The following is a 26,475-nucleotide window of genomic DNA, read 5'->3' as shown; positions in this document are numbered from 1 at the left end:
TTAAAAAGGCATCATAACAAACAGGTAACGAGCCACTACTACAGCCGTACCCACCCAAACAGCACAACAATCTACTATATACAAAAGCCATGATTCAAGACCAACGTCGCATTTTACACTGTAAGAACGACAGTTATGGTTTTACAGAAAATGCCAAACAACGGCTAGGTAGCAACGTTTATTCTTCTTTGTCATTCTTACACTCAATACAGATTTTATTACAAAACAAGTTATATACTATTACGTCCTGTTTCTTGTTGTTTTCCTACGAGTCTAACATGTCTGTATCAGTGCCAATGAATAACACGAAGGCCTAAGTTTTCCTTAACAGTCCGCTGTCTCCTCGCCATAACAATAGTACTAGTAATGTGAAACTTCTGGAGCAGAAGTAATAGGGTCTTCTGAAAATCCACCATTCAATACTGGCCTCGGGGCGTTGGTGTCCCAAGTCGTGAGCCGTACTGACCAGCACTGAGATCATCTTATACAGGAAAGTTATGTCAGGTATAAAAATCGTCTTTACAATTTCAGAGACGTGGTTTCCTGAAATGACACTTCTGAGAATTGATTTTTATTTACTCAAACAATACACGCCTTTGGTCCTCAGTCTTGATTTTTGTGAGGAATTTTCGCCTATTTCACACAAAAAGGAAATAATGGAAAAGGTGCTTTAGACAGACAGAGATGTCGCCTACCAGACCAAATGACGCCAAAAGTTACATTTGTTGCTGACCGCAACGTCCGGCAGTTTGTTTCCCCTTGATTGCTTGCGTTTCTCTTCCCAAAATACACCTGAGCAACTAGACAACGCGGAAATCTTCTGTTTTATCAACCACCGCGAAATTTCCTGTTTCGACGAAATGCGGGCTTCAACTTGTTTACCAACACTTGACGTTACTGAGACCAGAAATGGCGAAGATTTTGGTGTCAAAGTATCTGCTCTGACAAGACGATTTTACTGAACGGATTTCTCTATGTCTACCCTCCCCCCGACCATTGTGATGCGGTCAGCCCATAACAAACCAAACATACAAGCCTGTAGACCAAAGTGTCAGGTGTCCTAAGGTAAACTTCTATCTACCTTAAGACAGTATCTAGGCTGTTTCATTTTCTAAATTTCTTTCCCCACTTTTTTTCAGAACAAGCCTAGGCCAACTTAAGGAAAAAATAAATAAATTCAATTCAATTTCATCGTTAAATCAAGTAGCAGTGCAATGTAAATACAATGTATCACTGGATTGCGTTAATTTTTACCAAAAAAAACTTTACACATAACTAACTACAGGTCAATATTCTAAAATCAAAAAGTATGCATAGATATATAAGCAGATTTGAATAAAATCAAGGTACATGTAATACCAAACATACACCATTCTAGTTTCTACCACGACTTGAGCCATGTGTGTGTCTATACTACATGTATGGTGTACTGTTACAGACACTAGACAGTTGTTTAAAGTGTTCACGTCAAAAGAACATCGTTCTAAGTCTCCGGTGCCGACCACGGGATGGCACAGTTAAGACGACCGCACACCTAGCTGGGCGTGGTCACACAGGTAAGACCCGAGGCGACAGGTACGCACTCGTGACGTCACCAGTTGTGCTGACGAAACTCCGAGAAGGCGTGACGGGGGCCGTCACGGGAAGTGAAAGTGACGTGCGAGCGTCTTTCAAGGCGTTTGCGACATAATAACTGTTCTTCCCGGCAGCTATAAATAACACAAACGACATGTTTCAATCGGTTCACCGGTTTGTCAAAGTCTGCACTACCTTTTTGGAGAAAAGAATACAAGTTTCCGCCCAGATTTGCAAAGCGTTCTTGTAGTACTGTAAAAGACATATGTACCACTTTCCAAGTTGGCTTTGGTGGGGTTGAAGCAATTCAATGCTACAAGAAGCGGTCTTACATGTGCCGCCATTTTTGGTGGGGGTGGGGGGTGGTGGGTTTGGCATTAGCTTTTGTAGGTGAAAGTAGTTGTTGGAGTCGCATAAGGACACTAACCGGTAATCAAATACAGCTAATAAAAAGGCGTCGGTCAGATCTAAGCCGTTATTCACAAGGACGTACATACCTTAGCTAACGTGATCATGACCTAGTGAAAGGAATGACGCAAGCAAGAAATCAAATTAGGCTCTGAAGGTAGAACCGAAAGGTTAAGTGAGGTACAGGTGTAGACAGTTGTGGTCTCATAGGGATTTTTCGTAGTCTGACTAAATCGTGATCCGGGTGACTGTCCCGACGGTTACCGCTCCCTACGGGGAGGGGGTCATTAACCCCAGTCAGCCAGAGATTGTGTAAACACAGGCCAGGATTTTTCTGGGGATCTAGACACTTTGATCCGTTGGTGACGTAACAAAAAACCTTTGCAATGGAATGACGTATGGTCGTCTTTGATTTATCTGAAAGTGAACTAAAGTGTCCTTGTGAGCATTCAAATTAAGGGGTAATTTGCCACGAAGCTGGACCAGTGTAACTGTTTTGAAACAACAACGTACCCTTAGAAATTATAGGTTGTGAGTCGTTGTTTCAGAACTTCAATCATGAAAATAAATTGCCACGTAAAGGGTTCTTTCTTGTACGTGACGATAGACTATTGATCGTCTGATTCAACTTAGACAAAGGTTAGCCTTACTGTGTCACGATTTTATTAGCTCTCCCACTGGTCTGCAGGTGCTCTATATAGCCCTGGCAGCATAATAAGACTCACAGTACAGGCAACACAGGCTAGGCAAAGCTGTGTACAAAAGCCCCATCAAGCGGTTGACAAACAAACTGCACGCAGGTCTCCCGCAATGTGCAGCGCCTTAGAAAAGGGAGCAGTAAATACATTCAGGACAAAGGATCAATTTGAACTGGAAATTCTATTTGAATGCACCATATTAGCAGAAGCTGACCAACACTTCTAAAGCACAATCCTTCAGCAAGACTCCAGAGGTGTGTGTGTGTGTGCTCCACTTCAAGACCTTTTAAGTTACAGCCTAAACCTTAAGATGATGGCAGAATCCTTCCTGATTTATCTCTAAGATGTCTGTTTGCTTCTTCCGAATAGATTCTTGACACAACACTGGTAACAGACCTGTTTTCTTGCTTTTTTCTTTATTCATGACAATGACTTATTGCTTTACTCCACAAAGTCAACTACAGAACATATGCACATACTCTAAACCCCTACAATATAGATAATACTAACAAATAATCCCCCTACCCAGCCTCTACAACTACAAATGTGTATATATATAGAACTGTTGAAGTTGACTTGTTGCAGCAGTGTTTAAGATTCAGTAGTGAACAGTTTTACTTTCTCCTAAGAGTCCTAAATTGCATCTTTGACTGTTGTAACAGCTTTCTAGTGACCAAATCAGTGGTTAATGTAAAGCAGTCAAGGGCCATTCATGCATGTGTATATGTAACAGTTATATCATAAGAATATCATGAACTGCATTGCAATCCTTCCTGTTATCTAACAACCTTGCTCTGCCATCCACATACTGACAACTTTGGGAGCTACAGTGAAGTACAAGATCTTTACTAGGATATCCTTGGTAGCCATGTAGGCTTTTTCTGTTTCTGAAAATACTGACGAATCATGATATCTCCTTTATAACACACTTACGTATGAACAGCATATTCCAGTGAGACAGATACATAATTGGTACTGCCTATGTAGATGTAAGTGAAACTTTGTAAGACAAAACTAACCAGCATGTCATCATTTTGTTTGGATATTCCTACCAGATTGAGATAGATGAAAATCTTGTGTACAGCTTTATGCTTAATCATATTGATTAGTAGTGTTCAATGTATAGTGCACAGTAGACAACTACAACCATATATGAATCAGATTTACAGCTTAATTGTAAGCTTAACAGTAAATGTTTAGACATTACATCACAACTATCTGGTGACTCAAAACCTTTTGCCTTAAATACACTTACACTTAAGTATTGTGGTGACTTTGTGATTTGTATGTTGATAAATAGTATTTATCACATCATTAGTGTGGTAACTTCATACTTCTTGCATCTTGTATATATCAATGACATCAAAGCAAAATGTGATGATGCTTTGCTTCTTGTGTAGGCAACTCAATTCTTCATGACATCATCAGATTGTTTGGTGACTCATCGCTTCCTGCCATGCCCGGGAGCGGGAGATGATACGCGTGACGAGGCGTGGGAAGAGCTCGGTGATTGGCCCTCATCCTCCTCGCCATCTGTCTGCTCCTGTGCACAAGAATTGATGATGTCATCAGATCATGCAGTTTGGAACACTCCAAATAATTACAGAGGGGCAAAGTACAGTTCTGTGTCTTGGAATATAAAATTTATATATGAAAATTAAAATGACTAATTTCTAAATATTGACTAACCTCCTCGCTGGGAGCTTGTTGTTGCTCGTTGGTGTCTGAGTCATCATCATCGCTAACGACCGCTTTCTTCGGTCGCCCAGGCTTCCTGCGCGGGCTCTTACCCTTGGACTGAAGGAACATGGTAGTGACAAACTTTACTCCAGTGTTCAAAACAAAGGGTGCCAGGTCTCTTTGGGCAACCAAGGTTTGTTTGAAGTAAACAGGTTGCCCCATGAGCACCCTAAGATCGCATCAAATTTCAGAATAAAATCAGGGTGTCTCACAAATTTAGCAACATTTCTATAACTGTCAGTAAGTAAAATCTGCCTGGTACACATAGTTTTTATACTACATGTATATTGCAAGTGGGAACATTGCATAGCCATGTACAACCTTAATTTGCTACTAAAGCCCCTGTCACACTTGTGCGTGTGGCCGTTGCGTGTGAGTTGCGCGTTGACATTTTTTCCGTGTGCCGCCGTGCGCACAATACGCATATCACAAGCATCTCGATCGATTTGTGTTTTATGTATGTCGGCATACGTACAATATGGTCTAGTAGGTATGATAGTTTGGGGTATTAACGAAATTACGCTAATACGCAAGTTATTCGTTATAAATAGTTTTCGATTATTTTGATAAATGTGTGAGGCACATCTAACATATGAATAACGAAATGTGAGTAACACATTCGTCAAAATAAGCTCAAGTGTGACAGGGCCCTTAGGTTGCTCAGTGTGCAGCCTTAGCTGAAGTAAAACACAACCTTAGAAACTCACCTTTCCTCTGCTCTCACCCTTTCCCACTCGAATCTTCATCTTTAGCGAGGAGCGAGCTGTAGGGAGAACAAATTTCAAATTCTCAAAAAGTGTCTTCTTAAACTCTCTCTTCTATAATATAAAACAATCCCAACTCCTGATTGGACCTTACACATACCACAAAAAATCACTCACATTTAAACTCCACTCCTTATACTTACCAAAGAACTCTGTGCAAGTCACTCACATTTTGAATCAAGGCTCTTACATGTACTTTAACCCAGGAGATTTGCACACTTCTTCCTTGACTTATTCTCCGAACCCGTAATACTGTAAATTCTGTATTCATATTTGTGGGGACTTAATTTCTTGGCAGAAGGGGAAAGGAGATTTTTGTGGTGTATGACTTTGCAGTTGAAACAACTCCGTAGTATAGCTGTATTACAATGGGGTGATGAATTTGTGGTGGAGAGGTCACCACAAAAACCATGAAAATAAAACCACCGCAAAGATTCACCGTATATCTTTCCCTCCCACTAATTTTCCGATTCATACTCCATAATCACAGCACCACAACAACCCCCAGCGCTCTTTCAGACCACATACCCAAACTCGCACCCCCTACCTTCTAACTAAGCCCCCCTTGTGGACAGACACCCCCCTACTTACATTCTGACTCTGACCCCTCCTCCTCATCCTCCTCGTCGCTGTCCTCCCCCTCGTGTTGCCCGGGCGACGGCAGGTCACCTGACTGCTCCAGCAGCTCGCGAGCGTTGGTGAACACCGACTGGAGCACGATGGAGTCCTCATAGATCTGGGGGAGGGGGGCGCACAGGTTAGAACTATACCTTTCTTTTCCTATCAACATGTATGGTGAACAATTACCATTGATGGTTTGACAAAGTCAATGGCTAAATAAAACAGGCTTTGAAGCTATACAGTACACAAAATCAGTGGCCAGTCAATGGCTTACATCTGCCTTCTAGCAAAACTGGTCTCTAGGCATTGACACACAATGATTCACTTCTAACATTGGACACATATCATTTGGAAAGACATTGACAAACAAACAAAAAATGGTAGGGGTATCTAAATATGGAAGAATATTTCTTAAGCTGTCTTTATGCAAAATTAAGCAGCAAAGTATAATTCTAATAGGATTAAAATCGGAGGATTGAATGTCTTCATCTCAGTCTCTCTGATTTAGTCAGAACTACCAAATGGGGATGGTCTATGTGATTTGGGATTCATGGTTAAAAAAACGAAGGATTTTGTTATACACAAACAACTCCGACTGTAAGGCTGTAGGTTGAAGAAAGGCCAAAGTTGTAGGTACAGTAATTAATTTGATCAGAAGTAGCAGAAATAGCCAGCATACCTGAGAGCCCTCCACGTTGTACAACTGTGCGTTCTTACACATCTGGATAATGTCCTTCTCGAGATCATCCAGGCAGCGGTACTTGTGGTTCTTAATACGGTCCTAAAAATGGTAAAAATGAAGAGGAAATTTACATCATTGTTCCGATACACCATGTAGGTTAGTCCAACTTTTTAGACATCACAATAGACTGGTCCCATGCCCCCTGCCTCAGTTAAAACACAGAAATGCAAGATATAAAAGAAGAAATGCACCAGACATGCAGCCATTTTCTTCAGATTGGTGGACAAGCCAGCAGGATCAGTCTATTTTGGGTTGACAAGACTACAAGTACAACTTGTAACTGTGTGTCTTGTTCTTTTATGAGATTGAATAAAGGCTCAAAAAGGCTATGGGACTACCTTTACAATGTATCAAGTTCAACAGTTTATCAGCTTCTCTCAGAACTGTTACTGACCCTGATCTTCTTGAGGTCAATAGGTTTCTTGATCATCTCATAGTAGTCTGACAGGTCACGGCGGGACGGCAAGCGGAAGAACGGTTCGCTGAGCTGGCGGCCGGCGCTGTCACCGTGGTACATGACCGTTTCGTACAGCTTCATCATCTGTTTGGTCAGCTTCGGGGGGTTCGGAGTCAGCTTCTCTGCAGGGGGTCGTCCGCGCCTCTTCTTCTTCTTCTCCCCCTCCTCTTCGATCTCTTCCACTCGTACCTTCCTCTTCCGTGTCTTCTTGTGCTTCTTTCGTTCCTCCATTTCATCCAGGTTGCCATCCTCGATGGCCTAGGTGCAGGAGAAACATACAGGTTACTACCTCTACGAAGGAGTTCAATCATCAGACATGTTTTCACCAGAGTCGTTCAGTTGGTTTGTGATACTTGTGCTACAAATGTACTCTTAAAGTTAAAGAGAGAAGTAACTGTTGTAAGTGGATTTTAAAGATTTAGAGGCAGATCTAGGAATAACAGCATCTCATTTATCTTTTGCAACTTTTATCAAATGAAAAATCCGCCATTATTTCTTCCTCAAAAGAAAATGCATGCAATGGATTAAACCCTAGCCCATCGGTGTTATGACAAAGGATCAATTCTCTATCTATCGTAAATGTTGTAACCACATTTATCATCGACCTTATTCAGAATCGCTGGATTTCCCACTCACCCTGAGCCACTCCCTCTCTGTCAGCTTGTCGCTGTAGTCCACCTCCTTGCGTGTCCGCGAGCCTCTCCCAAAGATCTTCTCCTCCTCCTCCTCGTAGGTGAGACGTTCCACCTCAGCCTCGTCCTTCACCAGCCAGGCCGGCAGCTCGTCTGTCTCCATCAGTCGAGGCTTACGGTTCGGATCACGCGCCTCGTTACGGCGCCGGTCCAGGTCCATCCGCTGTCACGGAAGGGAGAGTTTGTAGTCAGATACATGTACCTATCCAATCCTCTATACACTTCAGTAGAGTGAGAAGTATTTTCTACACACAATGTCATTGATGTTAAGACTCTTGATGCTAGTGTTAGACATTTTCTGGGTAGGGTTATCACGATTGTGAAAGACAAATGATTCTAGACTGTTGATGTGTAATTTTCTTTACCTTGGAATTGTTATATCTGTGTACCAGTCTTTGTGTATGTATGTATATATGAATGTACAAACCCTGGGGACTAAAGGGTATCTCAGTAAACTGCTACTACTACAAGCTATACCTGTGCTTCAATAGGAGAAATTCTCTGTAGATAACCACCAACTGTTCTTATGTACAGGTTAGGACCTTAGACATTCATAACTGTTCTCTTGTACCACTGTTTTGTTGAAAGATCAGTACTTTGAGCAGATAGTCCAATGGTTTTGTAGACAGCTCTATACTATGACTTCAACGTCCTGTCATGCAATTTCCAAAGGCATTTCTGACCAAGCCCTCTGATAAAGTGTACCGTTAGTTGTACAGCCCTAGCTGTATGTTATAATACTGCAGTCAAACCAATAAATAAAATGAAACACATACCTGGAACAGTTCGTACTCTTCCTCCAGTCGTGCGATCATCTGGTTGATGGTCTCGTCGTCTGGCACCTCGTCCTCGTCGAGCTGTCCCAGGTTATCGTGCTCCAGGATGGCCTGTAGGAACTGGCGCCGCTCCGAGCTGGTCGACTTCTGGTCGAACATGCCCGCCTGGATGACCTTCTCGTCTACGTTGAGCTTGAAGCGAGCCGCGGCGAGAATCTTCTCCTCTACAGAGTTGATGGTCATGAGTCTCAGCACGCGCACCTCTGACTTCTGTCCGATACGGTGGGCGCGATCTTGAGCTTGGAGATCCTGTGGACCAGCACATGTCTATCATTCATCTTAAAAACACTGATTACTTTTAAATTTTATAACAATTTATCACTTACCTCATACAATTCAAAGACTCTTGAGATTGGCCTCCAAAATCACACATTCTTTTCAGTATAAGAATTATCTTCCATTTTAAACATTCTTTCACATCAAAGCCATGATGTACATGCTAACACAACCTTTTCCATATCAGGTGATGAACCTTTGAATTCTCCTAAAATTTTCTAGCCTGAGTGTCATCCTGTTTCAGTTCCAGGCTCTACCTTCACCAAACAGTCTGAGATCGCTCCATTTGAAATCGTTTGGAATAATATATTCGTCCAAAAATCAGGACGAGCACGCTGATTGGCTCCTTTTATCAGAGCTCCACATGCTATCTCAGCAGGGATCACCCATCCCAGAACTGACCAAAGGATTTGTTTATTTATCTTAGATAGGCTGTAGTACCTGCTTTTTGGCAGATAGAAAGTGTTATCCTGACGATTTTACAAAGATTTTACAAAAAAACTACTTGGGATCTTTGTCTATACGTGTTTTGTACAACTTGGGATGTTTGTCTATCTATGACATATAATCAACTCCATGTTTTTGGTCATTTCTTTTGGCCATTACTGGTATGTGTGGTTTGTAATAAGATGTGGTCCCTACAGAGATACCATGTGGAGAAAGTCGTTAGGCTGAGTGACAAAGACTATTCCCACATGGAGATCTGATAGAAGGAACCAATCAGCATGCCCGTCCAGATTTCTGGACGAATACATTATTCCAAACGATTTCAAATGGAGCGATCTCAGACTGTTTGGTGAAGGTAGAGCCTGGAACTGAAACAGGATGACACTCAGGCTAAAAATTTTCTACTACTCCACAACAATCTTTACCATTCTTTCACATAAAAGCCATGATGTACGTATTAATTCTCTCTACTGCAACTCATCTTTCACCACATGAAAGGTTATCAATATTTGAATTCTCCCTACCTGATGTGGGTTCCAGTCGCTGTCGAAGATGACCACAGTGTCCGCAGCTTGCAGATTCAGACCGAGGCCGCCAGCACGCGTCGACAGCAGGAACAGGAAGTAGGGAGAATCCTTCTCGTTGAACAGGTGTAGCAGCTGGGAGCGGTCCTCCGACTTGGTGGTGCCGTCCAGACGCAGGTAACGCAAGCCTAGCAGGAGGGAAAGGAACTGCAACTGATATTTCTGCTTGAAGCTAGTGTGCTAAGCTGAAGGACAGTTATACTGGTTGACCAATTCTGATTCAGAGGGTTATTGAAAATGCTTTACATCAGAAAATGAAAAAAGGGATACACTCTCTATATTTCAGAAAGGAAAACAGGTGGTTGACAGTGTTTAGAAAATTGTTAAGAAAAATATCACATTTGGAGAATTGAGAAAGAAAGGAATCATTTGCAAAAGGATGCTAACACAATAGTAGCAAAGTGGTAGGTAAAAAAAGCAATCAGTAAAATACAAAATTTTCATGTGGATTTTCTATCACGATTAGCATGAGAAAGAAGAACAGTTCTGAAAAAAAGGCATTTTCCAGCACAGGGTAGATGAACAGCACAAGAAGACAAAGTGATTTCCCAACTAGTAACTGTGCAAATGATGATTTGAATGGTATTCTAGAGAGAATCTTATGTTCCAGAAGTTGGGTATAGAACTGACCCCTGTAGTTCAAGTAGTCCTCCAGGATGGTCATCAGCGAGGTCATCTGACAAAACAGCAGCACGCGGTGGTTCGTCGCGTGGAGCTTCGGCAGGATACGGTCAAGCAGCTCGAACTTCCCTCCCGAACGGTACAGGTCCGGGCTGGAAATAGATTTTCAATTTCATGTATTAAAATCTGACCAACTTTGTAGAAAATTTTTGGACGAGATACAAGGACAAAAGGTACAGTTTTTATGTGTATGGTGAATCATGTACTCTTTTTCGACAATGATCAGTACAACTCACCCATTCACAATGTTTGAGGAGGATCCAACATGCTCTGCATATGCTTCCTGTGGAAAAAATAAAAACAAAGTCAGAATTTGTAATTCAAATATCTCTTAGTAAAAATAGAAGCTTTAAAAGACAACAAACAGGAGGAAAGACGTGTGAAACTAAACTGTACAGTCAAAATCTAAGGTAAAGTATCTAACCTAAGTTTAGCTCAGTCTATATGTTGGAACATGAAGGGGTGGTTACAGATTTAGTGAAGTTTACCTCTATATGTTGGAACATGAAGGGGTGGTTATAGATTTAGTGAAGTTTACCTCTATATGTTGGAACATGAAGGGGTGGCTGCAGATTTAGTGAAGTTTACCTCTATATGATGGAACATGAAGGGGTGGTTACAGATTTAGTGGGATTTACCTCTATATGTTGGAACATGAAGGGGTGGCTGCAGATTTAGTGAAGTTTACCTCTATATGTTGGAACATGAAGGGGTGGTTACAGATTTATTGAAGTTTACCTCTATATGTTGGAACATGAAGGGGTGGTTGCAGATTTATTGAAGTTTACCTCTATATGTTGGAACATGAAGGGGTGGTTACAGATTTATTGAAGTTTACCTCTATATGTTGGAACATGAAGGGGTGGCTGCAGATTTAGTGAAGTTTACCTCTATATGTTGGAACATGAAGGGGTGGTTATAGATTTAGTGATGTTGGAACATGAAGGGGTGGTTGCAGATTTAGTGGGGTTTACCTCTATATGTTGGAACATGAAGGGGTGGTTGCAGATTTAGTGGGGTTTTAACTTTACCTCTATATGTTGGAACATGAAGGGGTGGTTACAGATTTATTGAAGTTTACCTCTATATGTTGGAACATGAAGGGGTGGTTGCAGATTTATTGAAGTTTACCTCTATATGTTGGAACATGAAGGGGTGGCTGCAGATTTAGTGAAGTTTACCTCTATATGTTGGAACATGAAGGGGTGGTTGCAGATTTATTGAAGTTTACCTCTATATGTTGGAACATGAAGGGGTGGTTACAGATTTAGTGAAGTTTACCTCTATATGTTGGAACATGAAGGGGTGGTTGCAGATTTATTGAAGTTTACCTCTATATGTTGGAACATAAAGGGGTGGTAACAGATTTAGTGAAGTTTACCTCTATATGTTGGAACATGAAGGGGTGGTTGCAGATTTAGTGAAGTTTACCTCTATATGTTGGAACATGAAGGGGTGGTTACAGATTTAGTGAAGTTTACCTCTATATGTTGGAACATGAAGGGGTGGTAACAGATTTAGTGAAGTTTACCTCTATATGTTGGAACATGAAGGGGTGGTTGCAGATTTAGTGAAGTATACCTCTATATGTTGGAACATGAAGGGGTGGTTACAGATTTAGTGAAGTTTACCTCTATATGTTGGAACATGAAGGGGTGGTTGCAGATCTTGCGGAGCTGCATGATGGTGTTCATCAGTGTCTTGGTTCCGCCGCGTCCCTTCTTATCCTTCTCGGACCCGTCCGTCAGCAGAACGCCCTTGGACTGCATGTGGCTGTACAGCAGACGCTGAAGCGCCGACATCTCGCACTTCACCACATACTCAACCTGAAACAAGAAAAAAATCCAGTCTTACAAAAATCAAGTATTAGGCTCACCCCTGAGGTGTCTCCAAAAAGCAATCACAGAGAGCATGCTAGCAGTGTCAAGAAAGTTTTTGTATCATGCACTTCGCTGGCTAAATAACTTTGGTAAAAATAAAATCTTGTGCAAGAGCATCTTACCTTATCGGGTAGCTGAGACTCCACCTCCTTCTTGAGACGTCTCAGAAGGAACGGCCGGAGCACCTTGTGGAGACGACGGATGATCAGGATTGTCTCTTCCTCGTTCAGTTCCACCTGGTCAAGAAAAGACAGATGAATTTCGACTTTTCTGCAAGATTTTTCCCATGTTTTCACATCAACTTTTAACAAATGACTATGGTCTTACAGCAAAGTGGTAAAGAAAAATATTAATTCTTGATCAAATACTTGATTGGAGGATATGCTAAGATGTACATGTACGTACCATCTGAAGTGTTATTGTAATCATACCATATGTGAGACTTTGTTGAAGATATAGCTCTTACCCTGAATTTCATGTTCTCTTGAGGTCCCATCATGATTTTCTTTACATTTTTACACCTTCTAACGATTCAATTTCAAAGGAATACTGCACAAGTTACTCCCTTCTAAAGAAGCTCGAACCTATGTGGTATAACTTGATTATGCATGGTATAAAAGAATGATCACAGAAACATTACCTTGTCCCCAGTGGCGGCAAATGGTGCGTTGAACCACTGTTCAAAGGTGGCGCAGCACTTGAAGATGGAGGGTAGGAGGAAGTTCAACAGGGCCCACAGCTCCGGCAACTTGTTCTGTACATAACCAGAAATATCTTAACCAGTGTTCTCGCTTCCATAGTCTGAGCATATGGCCCCCTATGCTGTGATTTGGACCCCCTATGCTGTCTTTCAACCACCTGGGGGTGTTTCTTTTTGAGGAGAATCCTGTGACCCTTCATGAATCTCAAAATGTTGGCTTAAGAATAATATCTAAGAGAACCCTGTTAATCATTCAGATCTCAGTAGAACTCTATATATGGAAATGTATCAGAAGTGGTCCTAAAGGTATAGTGAAATATTCTACAAATTTCTGTTTATGGTGATGTGGGATTGAAGATTCAAACTTCAGTGGTTCAATCTGATTTTTGCTGGCAAACTTTTGCAAAGCAGAGTGTCCACTGACAAGCAGGTCACTGTCAAAATGATACGGTGGGGGTTTGTGTAGGGGGGGGGTGCTTACCTGCAGGGGGGTCCCTGTCAACATGAGACGGTGGGGAGCCATGTAGTGAGTGTTGAGGATTTGTGTCAGCTTGCAGTGGTGGTTTTTCATCCGATGCCCCTCGTCTATGATCATGTACTTCCAACGGACCTTCAGGAAAAGAAATGGTGCTCCCTTTACAATCTATGTACTCCATCAGACACACAAGAAGACCAGCAGTATCTACATGCACCATATATCAATACCTGCATAACCTACAACTTGCGGGACACATAAGAAAGTGTAAAGAGCACACATGTGCACAGTGTACCATGTGCCTTCCAAGTTCATCATGTACATGTAGGGCAAAGGTTACTTATATCCACATACTACAGAAATACCTTGCTAAAGCTAGCTGTGAAAACTTTTTTCTTAGGAAATGTTGGCATTTTGGAGCTGAATGTTGAAGGAATGGCTTTCTATCTTTTTATTTTGTTGAAAAAACAACTTTTAGACATGTTTGGAGAATCATGCACAGTCCAAAAGTGTACCAGTTTGATGTGGTCATTTGTGTATAAAGGTCAACAGTCACCCAAATTTGTTTTCATGCCATTACAGATACTTTCTGCCGTACAGAATGTGCTAATCATGCACTAGATGGAAACTTTAGATGTTGGACAACCCTGTCAATTTCAATTTTTCATGGACTAAAACTCAGGTAGGTGACTTTTGGCTTCTTTCTCTTGTAGCAGTCCAATGTATAGGGTAGGAAAGCTTATACTAGTAGTTGACTTGTTTTCCATGTACTAATAAGGAAACATCCTTGTAACCTTTGAAATGTAACCGTGACCTCTGACCCACCTTTGCAAGGATGTTCTTGTCCTTCATGATGTACTCGTAGGTCGTGAGGAGGACGTTGAACTTTCCCCCTCGCAGCTGTGACATCAGCTGGCGCCGCATCTGGGGCGAGCCTTTGTACGGGATCTTCACGATCGCTGGCGCCCAGCGGTCCATCTCCAACATCCAGTTGGACAGAGTGCTTCAAAACAAATAAACAAGTGAACAAGCTGTTTCCTAGCTCCTCAAACTGTAGACACTACCTTCTGCATTTGTTGTGGGGAAAACAAAGGATCAATCTAATTTCAAAAGATGCCAAATAAATAGATTCTCTAAAATAAAGGTCTAGATATTTAGATACTGTGATATAAAGGCCCGGATATTGATACACTAACATTTAGGCCCAGATAAATAGATGCTCTAATATTAAGGCCCAGATATACAGATACTGTAATATAAAAGCTCAAATACATAGATACATAGATAATATAAAGGCATGAGGCATTTTACTGTACATTCAATGACATGTTAAAAGCAGTGACACACCATAATCAAATGTAACTCAATCATTGAAACAAAACTGCTGTTGTTCCAACGCTGAAGAGAACCACACGGTACTTACGAGAGCGGAACGATAATCAGGAAGGGCCCGTTGACGCGTTTCTTCTCCATGAGGTACGTGATGAGCGCGATGGTCTGGATGGTTTTCCCCAAACCCATTTCGTCGGCAAGAATACCGTTCAGGTTGTTGTTATACAGGGACACCAGCCACTCCAAACCCTTGACCTGGAGACAGAGATTTCAACATCGTTAATACTAGTAACTTCTACGTTTGGAAAAACACTTGTAGTCACTTTGCTCGTGTTGCCATCAGTCCCTGATAACCATTTTGATCTATTTTCAGCCAACAGTGTAATATAACTCTTTCTACAAAAGACAATTCTCAAGAACACTTTAAAAATGTTTGAAAAATTTACCGTAAAAGGCTTGAAGTTTGTGGGAATTTAATTTCAATGCAGGGAGCAAATGGAGTGGTCACTGTGGTTTTGAGTTCATGCTTGAACCAAAAAGAGTATCGCTACATTCACATAATAGAAACACTAGTTCTCATTCTGTGGTGAAGAGGTCACCGCAAGCATAAAACCTTTGCTATTAGTAGCCTAATCAACTACTACATAGTACATTGTATATAACTGGCATGCACTGAACAGCCTAAAGTTAGTTATACATGACAGATTTCTGACCTGGTACTCCTTGAGTTTTCCGTTGACGAGAAGGTTGGGTTGCTCGCGAACGGTTTCCCGCTGTGCGTGTGCCATGGAGTAGTACGTCTGATAGTCCATCTCCGTATCTCCCTTACTGTACTCATCATCTACCTCCATGGTGGCTTGTCTAAAAACAACATAAATGGAACCGACAACAGTATTGTTATTTTAGCAAGGAAAAGTGTATCTCTTATGATGTTATGGAATATATTTATAGAGCACTTTTTGTAAAAATATTAAACCTTACAGGGATTTCATAGAAAGTTTGTTTATGCGTAAATATCGTTAGTCCATAATATCTCTCATTGTACATGATATTGTTATATATAAAGATTCTAACTCGGATGTGTTAAAATGGTATTGCCAAAAAAATGTACTGATACTGGTTGCAAAACTGTCCATTTCGAAATAGATGTATGGCATATCAGCTTCAATCCCAAGTAACATCTTGACACTTTTCAAATATGAATGTTCTTTCAGATACTTGACATAAACAATATATTGCCTATAGTTCAGTAGTTTTGATTTAAGTGTCATGGCAGACACGGAAAAGCAATAAACCCCCCCCCCCCCAAAAAAAGCGCAACTGTCAAGGTCAAATGTAACAAAAGGTATACTTCAAGACCAAAATACATGAAACTCGTATGTCACAGACTGACACAGAGTTTTGGTAGTGAGCATACTTTTCCAGTACTTGTCAATCTTGGAAGAAGAATGCTTGTAATGTGCAGTTTTAAAGAAAGCTTTTGGGGGGAATGCCCTTGCTTGAAATGGAAAGAATCATTACAAAATCATAGATTAAAGTTCTTGGTTTTGGATCCAGAGCTTTTGAGAGCTTCCTCAAAAACTAACAATTTATCACTTATTGCTAAGCCAAGGCTAGTCAATGGAAAATGACAATGAACATACTCATGTAACGCTCTTCCTTATTCTGTTCATGAACTAAGGAACACTTGTATTTGCATTATCTTCTATAGGGAACGTCATCATAAAATTCACAAAATTGACACTTAAGAAGTTCCCAATTCAGACTCCATTTTAAAGTAAACCCTATTTTGTAGAATATGGAAAACTTCGAAGTCTCTACTTCTGAAAGAATCTGGTTAGTAAAGTGTCATAATGTATATCTGGACGACATTGCACATCCCCCACCACATCACGACAACAAATGATTTTCTACAGACGCATGCATAAGGGTGCTTTACTCACGCAAAGCTCCTAGTATTGAAGATTCCACATGGAAAGGAAGGAAAGTTGGTATGAAAAACATTTGGAATGTGCATCACACCTTGAATACAGTGATGCTACAATTTTCCATAGAAAAAAAAATCTTTTTGGGTATGAATGAGTACTAGAGCACCCATGAAAAGACTATAATTCCTCTGAAACATACCAAGACAATTATTTTGAAAAATCTACACACCAAGCAATGATATTGAAAAATCTATGCATCCAACAATCCTTTAAAAATCTATATACCTGACAATCCTCTTGAAAAATCTACACAGAACACTTGGTTTTGTTTCTTCTTGCTTACATAAACACAATACGTGTATATGCCTACTTCATCCTTACTTCAGTAACCATTCTTGCAAAATCAAAAAGCCAAAAAATCAGGTGCACATAAAGAATTTTGTGTGCACACCATTAAAAGTAGAATGTCAGTAAATGTATTTACAAACCCTACTGCCTCCCTTAAGAACTTCACCTGAAAGTCTGTTGCTAACTTCAAAATTTCAAACATGTATCAAACATCAAAGTACAACAAAAAGGTTATATTGCTTTTTTTTCTACCGGTACAATACTACTTATACCCTATAGCCTACAAAAATATCTGAGTGCACTGGTGCACCCACAGTGATAAGGTGCACAGCTCCAATTTTGGATGCACCCAATATTTCGAGCCCTGCTAGCTATGGCCTACAAAAACATCTAGGCGCACTGGTGTGCCTACAGTCCAAAACAAGGTGCACAGCTCCCATGTTTTGTGCACAAAGGTGAACATGGACCCAATATTTCGAGCCCTGCTATAGCCTACAAAAACATCTAGGTGTACTGGTGCACCCTCAGTCCAAAATTAGGCGCACAGCTACCATGTTGGGTCCACAAAAGTACACATGCACCCAGTATTTCAAGCCCAGCCATGTTAAAGCGTGCAATGACTAATAAACTTGAAAAACGCGCCACGAAACATGCTGTCCTTACGTGATGATATCCTTGTTCTTATCTTCCTCATCCATCCCGTCAGCGTTGCGATCCCGGTCCTTCTCGCTCGCATCCTTGCTGGAAGTCTGTGAATCTTCGTTGTCGTCCTCCTGTGAAAAACAGAACAATTACGCGCTGGTGTCACACAACACTCGGCCGCTGAGACATGTTCGTGGTACATCCTTTCCAAGCTGTGAAAACATGTACACGTGAGAAATATTCCCATGGGGCTCTATTCAAACTCACCCTTACAGAGGACAAACGTGCAGCATTCTATTATCAACTTGTTTCATGTCAACTGAAGGAACAAGCTTCCCCAGGGTTGCCCTAATAGGGCAAGTACATAAGGACATCCCCTTGCCTAACCAGCAATTGGGAATATGGCCTTGTTTAACCTTGTTCGCAATAATCAGTGTGAATTGAGAAATGTTCGCAGTAGTTTTGAGGTTTTTGTGGTGACCACCCACTGTGAACATCACAACGCGAACTTATGCTGTCTTCCATTGTTATTGCTTCTTTCACCTGCGAACTGCTAAATCACTTTACAGCATTTCTGTCAAGAAAGTTGGCAGGCTGGTGAAACCATAATAAACAAGAGACACCATTCATTGAAAGGTTTCCAAGACTTCTGTCAGACTTTTCTATTTTAAGAGCTATGTCTGCAAAACAGATTGACGATGTTACAGGTGAGAGTTGAGAACGAGTTTGTCTACCTTTTCGTCCCCGCTGTCATCTTCCTCAGAACTGTCGCTATCCTCTCGCGGAGCGACTTCGTACCTGCACAGTAAAGATGGATTTCATGAGGAGACAGGTATTTACTAAATCTATCTAAACTAAAGTTGAGTACAAAAATCATGGGCTAGAACACTATTTCAGATGCATATTTTCTTTCTACATGTCTTCAGACAAGCAGGTATCTTTAAAGTTTAATCACAGAGACAAGTGGGAATTAAGTTAAAAGGTGTGGTTACAGGTAAGAAAGAAAGTAAAAGTGATCTCGACCCAGTTTATCTCACCGAAGAACAAAACTTCCACTTGTCGTGATAGAGAAGACATATGCTAAGTACAGTACTTACAGGTTACAGGAAATTTGCAAAGCTCTTTTCGACAAGCATATTGAACAGTGGATCACAGCTTAAATGTCCCGTCCTAAGGACTTCAACCCTTTCCAGCAGTGTGAATGTTGGGTGAGTGACAACAGCCAACTCCCAACCTCTTGGTCCAGAGGCAAGGTTGCTAACCACTGAACTACACGCACTTCTTTGGAGTGAAGAGAGGGTTAAGTCATAATTACCCAGGGTTCATCTCTAGCCATGCCTCCAGTTGACTGGCCTTGGGAGCCTCGGCGCCGCTCAGGACACGCCCGGTTGCGGTCTCAATCACGTTGATGGTCAGGTCGCTGAACTGGCTGCTGTCGTCGACGTCCCCCTCACCCTCAGCACCTTCCTTCTTTTCCTACAGAAACATAATGCAGAATAGTTTGGTTTTACATGTAGCCATGGTTGTACATATATCAGGGCTCGAACACTTTTTTCTTTAGCCATGGTTGCACACAGGGCAACCAAGGTAAACAAATCAAGGCTCAAAATACTTTTTAGCCATGGTTATACTCTGGGAGTTACTCGTATCAGGGCTCAAATTTTTTTTTCTTCTTCAGCCATTGCACACAGGGCAATGTAAATACAAATGTATACAAATCAGAGCTCAAAATAGTGATGTCCTATATTATAATGTTCTTATGAACATGTACAAACATGTAATATATGTAACAACTTTCTGGAGTGTAAGGTTTCAAAGATTGATAACTGTTTATTTCACTCTGAAATTTTGTGTTGCTCACAAGTAAAAAAGACAGCAAAAAGATGCATTACCAAAATCTAAAGATGAAAGAATTTTCTTGAGACAATTTACCTTCTTTTTCTTCTTCTTGCTCTTCTCCCGTTTCTTCTTGGCGAGCTCCTCCTTGTGTTGCCTGACCAGCTGGGTCAGGTTCTTGATGTACTCGTCCGTCTGGGCCAGGAGGTACGCCAGACGCTTGTCCTTCTTCTTGTCAATCAGCATACGGTACCCCTCTTCATCTTCCATCTGTTAGGAGGGAGAGTTTATATCACAGTGAGTTTATAGGATGTCTTTCTGACCAGCTTATTGAAAACCTCTGATTTGCACACAAACACACACAGATGCACACAAACACACAGACACACGCACAGATGCACACACACACACACAGATGCACACACACATACACAACTAGTGGATCCTTCAAAACAAACACTATGCATGCCTGGACATTCTGAGAAATGTCTGTCCAATTCCTGGACTTCTTTCAAACTGCACACAATACTATACTATTAGGCTTGCCCAAGAGGTGTTGCCAAAATGTTGGCATGCACTTTACATCAAGGTAACCATACATGTAATTGTTTGTTTCCTACTTTATTCTTCTAATTGGTACAATGAGCCTCTAACACGAGAGACTTTTCCTCGGCACATTTCAAGTCCAAAATGGCTAGACCCTTTCCGATTATATAGGTCTCCCATAGCATGACTAGAAACAAACATGGCAACACCACTTCCCATCATACACCTCTCCTTTAGCATGATATGATGGGAAAGAAAAATAGCGGCAAAAACATGGCGCCACCCATATACGTCAACAAAAACAATACACGTTTTGCTATCTCAAACCTGTAATAATTGAGGAAAAGTTGGGAAAAAGAAAAAGTGATACAGACCATGAGGCGACGCATACGCTCCTTCTCAATGCGCTCCTGTTCTTTCTTCTGCTCACGCTCAGTGTTGGAGTGGTAGGTCATGATGGCCTTGGACAGCTTGGACGTCTTGGTGGACACGGTGCGGTGGTACTCCTTAAAGTCCTTCACGTGCTGCATGACGGAGTTCAGGTACTCCTGCGGGATGAAAGATAAGGTTGTCAAGACATGCGCTTTTAAAAATATAGAGACAAAATACTAAAAGTTAAGTACTTTAGCATAGCATAAATAGCACTCATTATTAAGGCTGTGTACCTAAACCCTGTACCTGTAAAATTACTTGGGTACGGGTCCGGACCTGAAATCAAGTGTACCTATGCCCAAACAAAATAAAGCGCTAGTGTACACCAGGTACACAGCTCTACTGATCAATAAGAAGTATTTGTATGGTACAACTGCTACAGTAGTGTATTAACCAGATACAGTATACACATAATGTGTGGTTGGCTCATGTTTAATCAGTCCAAAAGCAACAGTGTGTTTGAACAGACTAGGTATGTTGTAATATAGTAAAACCTATGTTTCCTTACCTGGTGTTTCTGTCGTCGCTTTCTTTCCTGTTCCATCTTCTGTTGCTTCTCCAGTTTCTCCGTGATGCGGGCCTCCCGCAGTCCCTGTCGCTTGCTGCGTTTGTACGCCTTGGAGTTCAGCGCGGTTTCCAGCGTGGTGTCGCGCCGCATGCAGCTAACCACGTCTGTACGCAACTGTACGGAAAAAAACCAAAACGTTTTGTTTGTAATAAAACAACAACACAAAAATCTTTCTGACAAACATTCAACCAGTCAAGTTGATGAAAGTTAGATATCCAGGTAATAAGACAGCTAGTCAACAGCTAGTCAACAAGGCATAAGTTTTTAATGAGAATTTATAACCAAGTATTACGCAATTCAGGGCATTTTTGCCCTTCAATGTGACTTTGAATGTTTTATGAATAGATAATTAACATTCGTCAGAAAACGAAAAAAAAGCACACATATGTTATTCTCAACATCAGGTATCAGGAAGGAACCATTTCCCAGTAGGGGTGTTCATACCTGTTTCTGGAAGTTGAGCAGACGCAGTGCCTTGAGTTCGATGGTCGCCTGAAGCTGCAAGTCCTCAGACATGTTCCCTGGCAGGTTAGACAGGTCCTGGACACGGTGGGAAATACGCTGCTGGATCCTACAGGAAAATAATAATTTGATTAAACACTGAGGTTCATAAGAACTTTCTGATTGGTCAACAACAGCGGGGTTAGAGATAACTACCTAAGATTTACAGAAACATATTTGAAATTGCATTGTGAACTGGTAAACTTAGCTGGAAGGATATAGGTTTAGTATCATTTTTGTATCACATATTGCAGAAAACAGAAATAATTTATGTTGAGCCCTTCAAACAGTACTCAAACTGTCTGACTAAATCATGCTTTGAATAGCCTTTCCACTGGTCAGGAGAGGAGGCCCAATCAGCCCAACATAGGCTACTTGCAACTGCAACTTTAATGTATAAAATCTGAATTTTGGCATTAGCTCACATTTATGGTAACTGCCCTACATACATATTTGGAAGATTTTTCACAACATTATTTATTGCTTGTGTTTGTGAGCTAAATAGTACATGGTTTATACATATGAAGACATTTCTCACTTCTACTAGTTCGAGACAATCGACCCTCACCTGTGCTCCCGTTCATTGAGAATCTCCACGGGGTCAACGCCCTGAGGTTTCCCCATGGGTGCCAGACGGGACTGGCGTGGCGGCAGCTGCATGACTGTTGGCACGTGCGACGCCTGCGATCCCGGCGACGGCTGCTGGGGGGCGCCGCCCTGACCTGGCACCGGCTGTCTCTGCTGTGGGGGCGGCTGCATTTTCATTGGCTGCTGCTGAGGGGTCATCGGCCCTGTGGGAGAAATTGAGAAATTCTATTGGCTAAAGCAACATGCACGACTAACAGTTAAGTCATCTGAATATCTGACAAGGATTTCTTGTTAACAAAAAATATCATCCTTTGATTATCATTTGGCTGTTGTTTTAATTGTTTGAGCCCTTGGAATTAAACAGACTATGGGAAGAAGGAATTTCTTGAATCATTTCTAATTTTCTCTTTGTTCCTTTAAGTTTAGCGCTTTTCCTGTTGCGTTCTACAGTTCATACAACAAAGTATGTGCATGGATGCGTTCAAAGCAGGGTGAGGGTTAAGCGTTTGAAGAATAGGGAATAGGGAAGTAGGAACAATGACTTTAGGGGGATTCAGCAATACCACCTACCCTTGGGCCCCCAGGGACCTGCATTTGGGACAGCACCTCCTGGAGGGGGGACAGGTGCTCCCCCCTGCATGGGCCCACCCGAGGGGGGCATACCCCCCTGCATGGGGTTGGGACTGCCCATTCCTAAGGAGTTGCAGAAACGGAATGCAAGCATAAAAACCAAGGATTCAACAAAAGCAGCATAACGTGAAAAGAAAAGCAGATACCCAAAGAAAGACACCAATGCAATGCAAGCATGACGGATCTGTGAGAAAGTTCTGTTGTCACATTAAACTATACACCGGCAAAAAAAGAATCTAATATGCAATAAAAAAAATGTTTGGTTGTTTGGCATAACTGGTAAACTGCCTCTAGGTACATCTGCTTAAATCAGGACAGTAAGGTTTGATCCATTCACACCGGGATGGACCCCTATTCTTCTTGATAAGTGTGGCGGGTTCTTTGATTATAACGTTTTCATCATTAACAAATTCATTATCAATCCCCGACTCAGCTAGCTCTTGTTGATAATATGAAAATGAATCTTACTATAGCAAAGACCCTATGAGACATTACAAGAAAACCTGAACCTGTTCTTAGAATCGGCTATCTATCTATTTACTTCAACTGTTTTCGACTGTCACAAATAATTTCATCAAGTTGGTAGAACATTGGGATATTGGAGCTTTCTTTTACACAATCAGGAATGTCTCTCACCTGCTTACGTTTTGATGCCTATCAGACACCTTCCTCAGAGCTTCTGACTGAAGTCAGCACTGCTTCTCGGTGACACTTTGGCTACATATGATATAGCGGTGGGAAGCAGCACTCCAGTCAGAAGCTTTGAGGAAGATGTCTGATAGGCATTGAAATGTAAGCAGTTGAGAGACATTCCTGGTTGTGTAAAAGAAAACTCCAATATGTTTTTGAGTGTGTTTGCATCTAAAGGTTCTTTTTCTACCCTTTCCACAGTTAAACAAACCTTGTGGCCTCTGGAACTGTCCCGGCATAGGGAACCTCTTCCCCTGCACTGCCAGGCTCAGGGACTCGGGCAGCGACTGGTTACGCGCCAGCAGCTTGTACGCCATGATCTGTGCTCGCAGCTGCTGGATCTGCGATGAGTTGAACGGCGAGGGGCGCGGAGGCCCGGGGGGTACCCCCTGGCTGGAGGGGGGATGTGGCTGCCCTTCCCCTGATGAGGGAGGGGGCTCAATCTGGTTGGGGCCATACCCTAGAGAGGAAAAAGAAGATAGTAAGTTTTCCAGGCAAGTTTGATGACAACAATGGCATCACTGACATGAGGCAAAGTCTTAGTTTTCATGGAAAATTTTGATGTTTTGAGTTTGAGTTTGACGAGTATGAACTATTCATTTTTGAAAGTACCTCTGAAAATCATCTCATAAATTACAATTTATAGGAAACTTGACACCAAGTTCCCATGAAAAAGGTATTAGGACTTTCTGAACTTGTTTTGGCCATGTGGAAAGTTTTCACCAGCTTCTATGTACATCATAAATTCATCCCCAAACAAACAACAAACCATGAGTGAATGAGAGAATCTGTGCTCACCCCCTGGATGATCTTGGCCGTCCATACCTGGTCCGGCTGGAGGGGGGCCCATGTTGGGCGGAGGGGGTCCACCCCCCTGTTGGGCTCGCTTGGCCATGGCCATGAGCTGGGCGTAGCGAGGGTCGTCAGTCATGCCCTTCTCCTGCATGGAGTCGAGTGCCTGGATAGACAGGAAGATAAAAATCAATGTCAAATCATGCCAAGAAATCATGCTTCAAATTACAGTGAAAAAAAACACTTAAGTTACAAGTTCTGCAAATAGTTTCACTTTCAGTTTATGCTACATGTATATTACCCCTTGGAATTGTGTTTGTTATACATGCATAAAAGTGTGGTAATGTAAGAGTGATGGTATGCCCAGGTTTTTAAGATACTGCTGCAAGAGATTTTATGGGGAGATTCATACATATCATAACTCACAGAAACAAAAATTGTGTTAGGAACAAGAATTTAACAACAAAACATGACGCTGTAAATGCTAAGACAACCACTCTATTCTATTTGAAATACTATGAAAGGATAACAAATTTGTATACTAAGGTCAGTCGTTCAAACATCGAATGTTTGAACTACTAGTACCACCACCAACGGCCATCATCCAAAGAGTCGCCATCTAGATTATGTGATTTTACCCTGGGAAGCCAGACCCTGTGTTTCGGCGCGATCACCCACCGCACGCGCACCCAAGCTTTCCGAGCCGACTCCCCCACTGGCCCCGACGATCCACCACGCCCCACTCTCCACTAGCCCCCAAGCTCCGCTAGCCGAACACGTGTGCGGTGGGTGATCGCGCCGAAACACAGGGTCTGGTTTCCCAGGGTGATTTTAGCCCTACTTAGTCTAAGAAGTAACCTACCTTGTGTAGTAGACTGATGTTTTCTGGGGTGTACCCCCCTGGGTACCCCACTGGCTGACCCTGCTGTGGTCCTGGCCCCTGAGGGGGGGTCGGTGGAGGGGGTAGAGTCTGCTGTTGGGGAGGGGTAGGACCTGGAGGGGGTGGGGTGCCCATAGGGTCGTCAGGCCCCGGCATTGCCATGTTGACCAGAGGCTGTTGTTGTTCTCTGCTCCAATCTGGTAAAGCGGGGGTAAAGTGTTTTAAAAATACCGCGCGTACGATTCAGATAAAGAACAAAACACACGGTTTTTGACCCAAACATTCAACCAACAGAAGACTCAGCGACATGAAAATGTGGAATGCTGTTAGAATTTCATAATCAACCAGACACCTTCTCTTACTGTGTCGCAAAGGCATACAACAGCATGTGATGAACTTTAATAGAAACGGAAAAAAAACATAATTTTCATGAATCTGTTGACATAAAAGCCCCCCCCCCCATCCAATGCAGAGATTCTTTGTTGTCGCACGGGTGTATTACATGTAATAATAAGCGTCCGGTGACTCTTATAACCCTAAAAATCCGTGCACAAGTAGCCCAAGTACCTTTCTTGATCATCAAACAAGGTATCACTGAACGAACGTCACTACGATCATAGAATTTGTCGAGCAAAAATTCACCTCAAACGAGTCAAAAGGTCCAACATGGCGCGACGCGTTAGCCAGACATGGCCGGCAGAATATTCGACGCGGGAAACTCTTATTTCGTGACCTTTTACACCATTTGTAGCACAAATTACGAATTGATATTCATACCTATACCTTTGGGTACAAACCACACTACGAGATATTATAGTGGAGTTGCTTACCTGTTAGAAATCTGCGATTTCGGTAAAGGAAACTGCGCCTTCTAGAAGAGGCAGGCGCCGATTAATCCACGGAAATTACCGACACTCAACGGAAATTACCGAAGGATGCCGATCATCAGCCGAGCGGGTACGAAGGTTACCGATGTTCCCGGCCCGGTGATTACGAATGTTGGCTATGCATACATTTTGGATGTCTACTCCTCTCTACAGTCACATTAATATGATAGAACTGTAGGTATAACAATGTTTGAAAGATACAACAATATTTGAAGATACATCATGCTCTCATTATCTATTGTGCCCTTTTTATCTGCCTCAGCTTCCAGCTAGCTCGACCACTGTATTACCTGTTCATT

At 41.9% G+C, this 26,475-nt stretch overlaps 1 protein-coding gene across 5 annotated transcripts; it reads right to left on the bottom strand.

Moving 5' to 3' along the window:
- Positions 1–3,080: 3,080 nt before the first annotated feature.
- LOC136444204 (transcription activator BRG1-like) lies at positions 3,081–26,226 on the bottom strand. 5 transcript variants are annotated; one of them, XM_066441704.1, is made up of 31 exons: positions 26,120–26,226; positions 25,272–25,486; positions 24,416–24,575; positions 23,829–24,077; positions 22,868–22,990; positions 22,278–22,500; positions 21,653–21,779; positions 21,149–21,322; positions 20,583–20,756; positions 19,759–19,932; positions 19,142–19,302; positions 18,561–18,624; positions 17,848–17,957; positions 15,622–15,769; positions 15,000–15,163; positions 14,402–14,579; positions 13,583–13,711; positions 13,042–13,155; positions 12,524–12,637; positions 12,153–12,347; positions 10,758–10,804; positions 10,471–10,613; positions 9,781–9,968; positions 8,474–8,782; positions 7,642–7,860; positions 6,943–7,263; positions 6,486–6,587; positions 5,777–5,921; positions 5,129–5,184; positions 4,371–4,478; positions 3,081–4,224 (listed from the first exon to the last, which is right to left on the bottom strand). In XM_066441704.1, exons 2-31 carry the CDS (start codon positions 25,449–25,451, stop codon positions 4,123–4,125), a joined length of 4,701 nt encoding a protein of 1,566 aa, XP_066297801.1. In that variant the 5' UTR covers positions 25,452–25,486; positions 26,120–26,226; the 3' UTR covers positions 3,081–4,122. The 5 variants fall into 5 exon arrangements, with proteins under 5 accessions (XP_066297801.1, XP_066297802.1, XP_066297800.1 ...); XM_066441705.1 differs by lacking the exon at positions 26,120–26,226 and adding an exon at positions 25,932–25,951; XM_066441703.1 differs by lacking the exon at positions 26,120–26,226 and adding an exon at positions 25,857–25,884.
- Positions 26,227–26,475: the final 249 nt, after the last annotated feature.

Source organism: Branchiostoma lanceolatum, chromosome 11, assembly GCF_035083965.1.
Source record: "Branchiostoma lanceolatum isolate klBraLanc5 chromosome 11, klBraLanc5.hap2, whole genome shotgun sequence".
Taxonomy (NCBI): domain Eukaryota; kingdom Metazoa; phylum Chordata; class Leptocardii; order Amphioxiformes; family Branchiostomatidae; genus Branchiostoma; species Branchiostoma lanceolatum.
The sequence above is the reverse complement of the archived record's forward strand: the minus strand, read 5'-3'. Positions and strand labels throughout refer to the sequence as shown.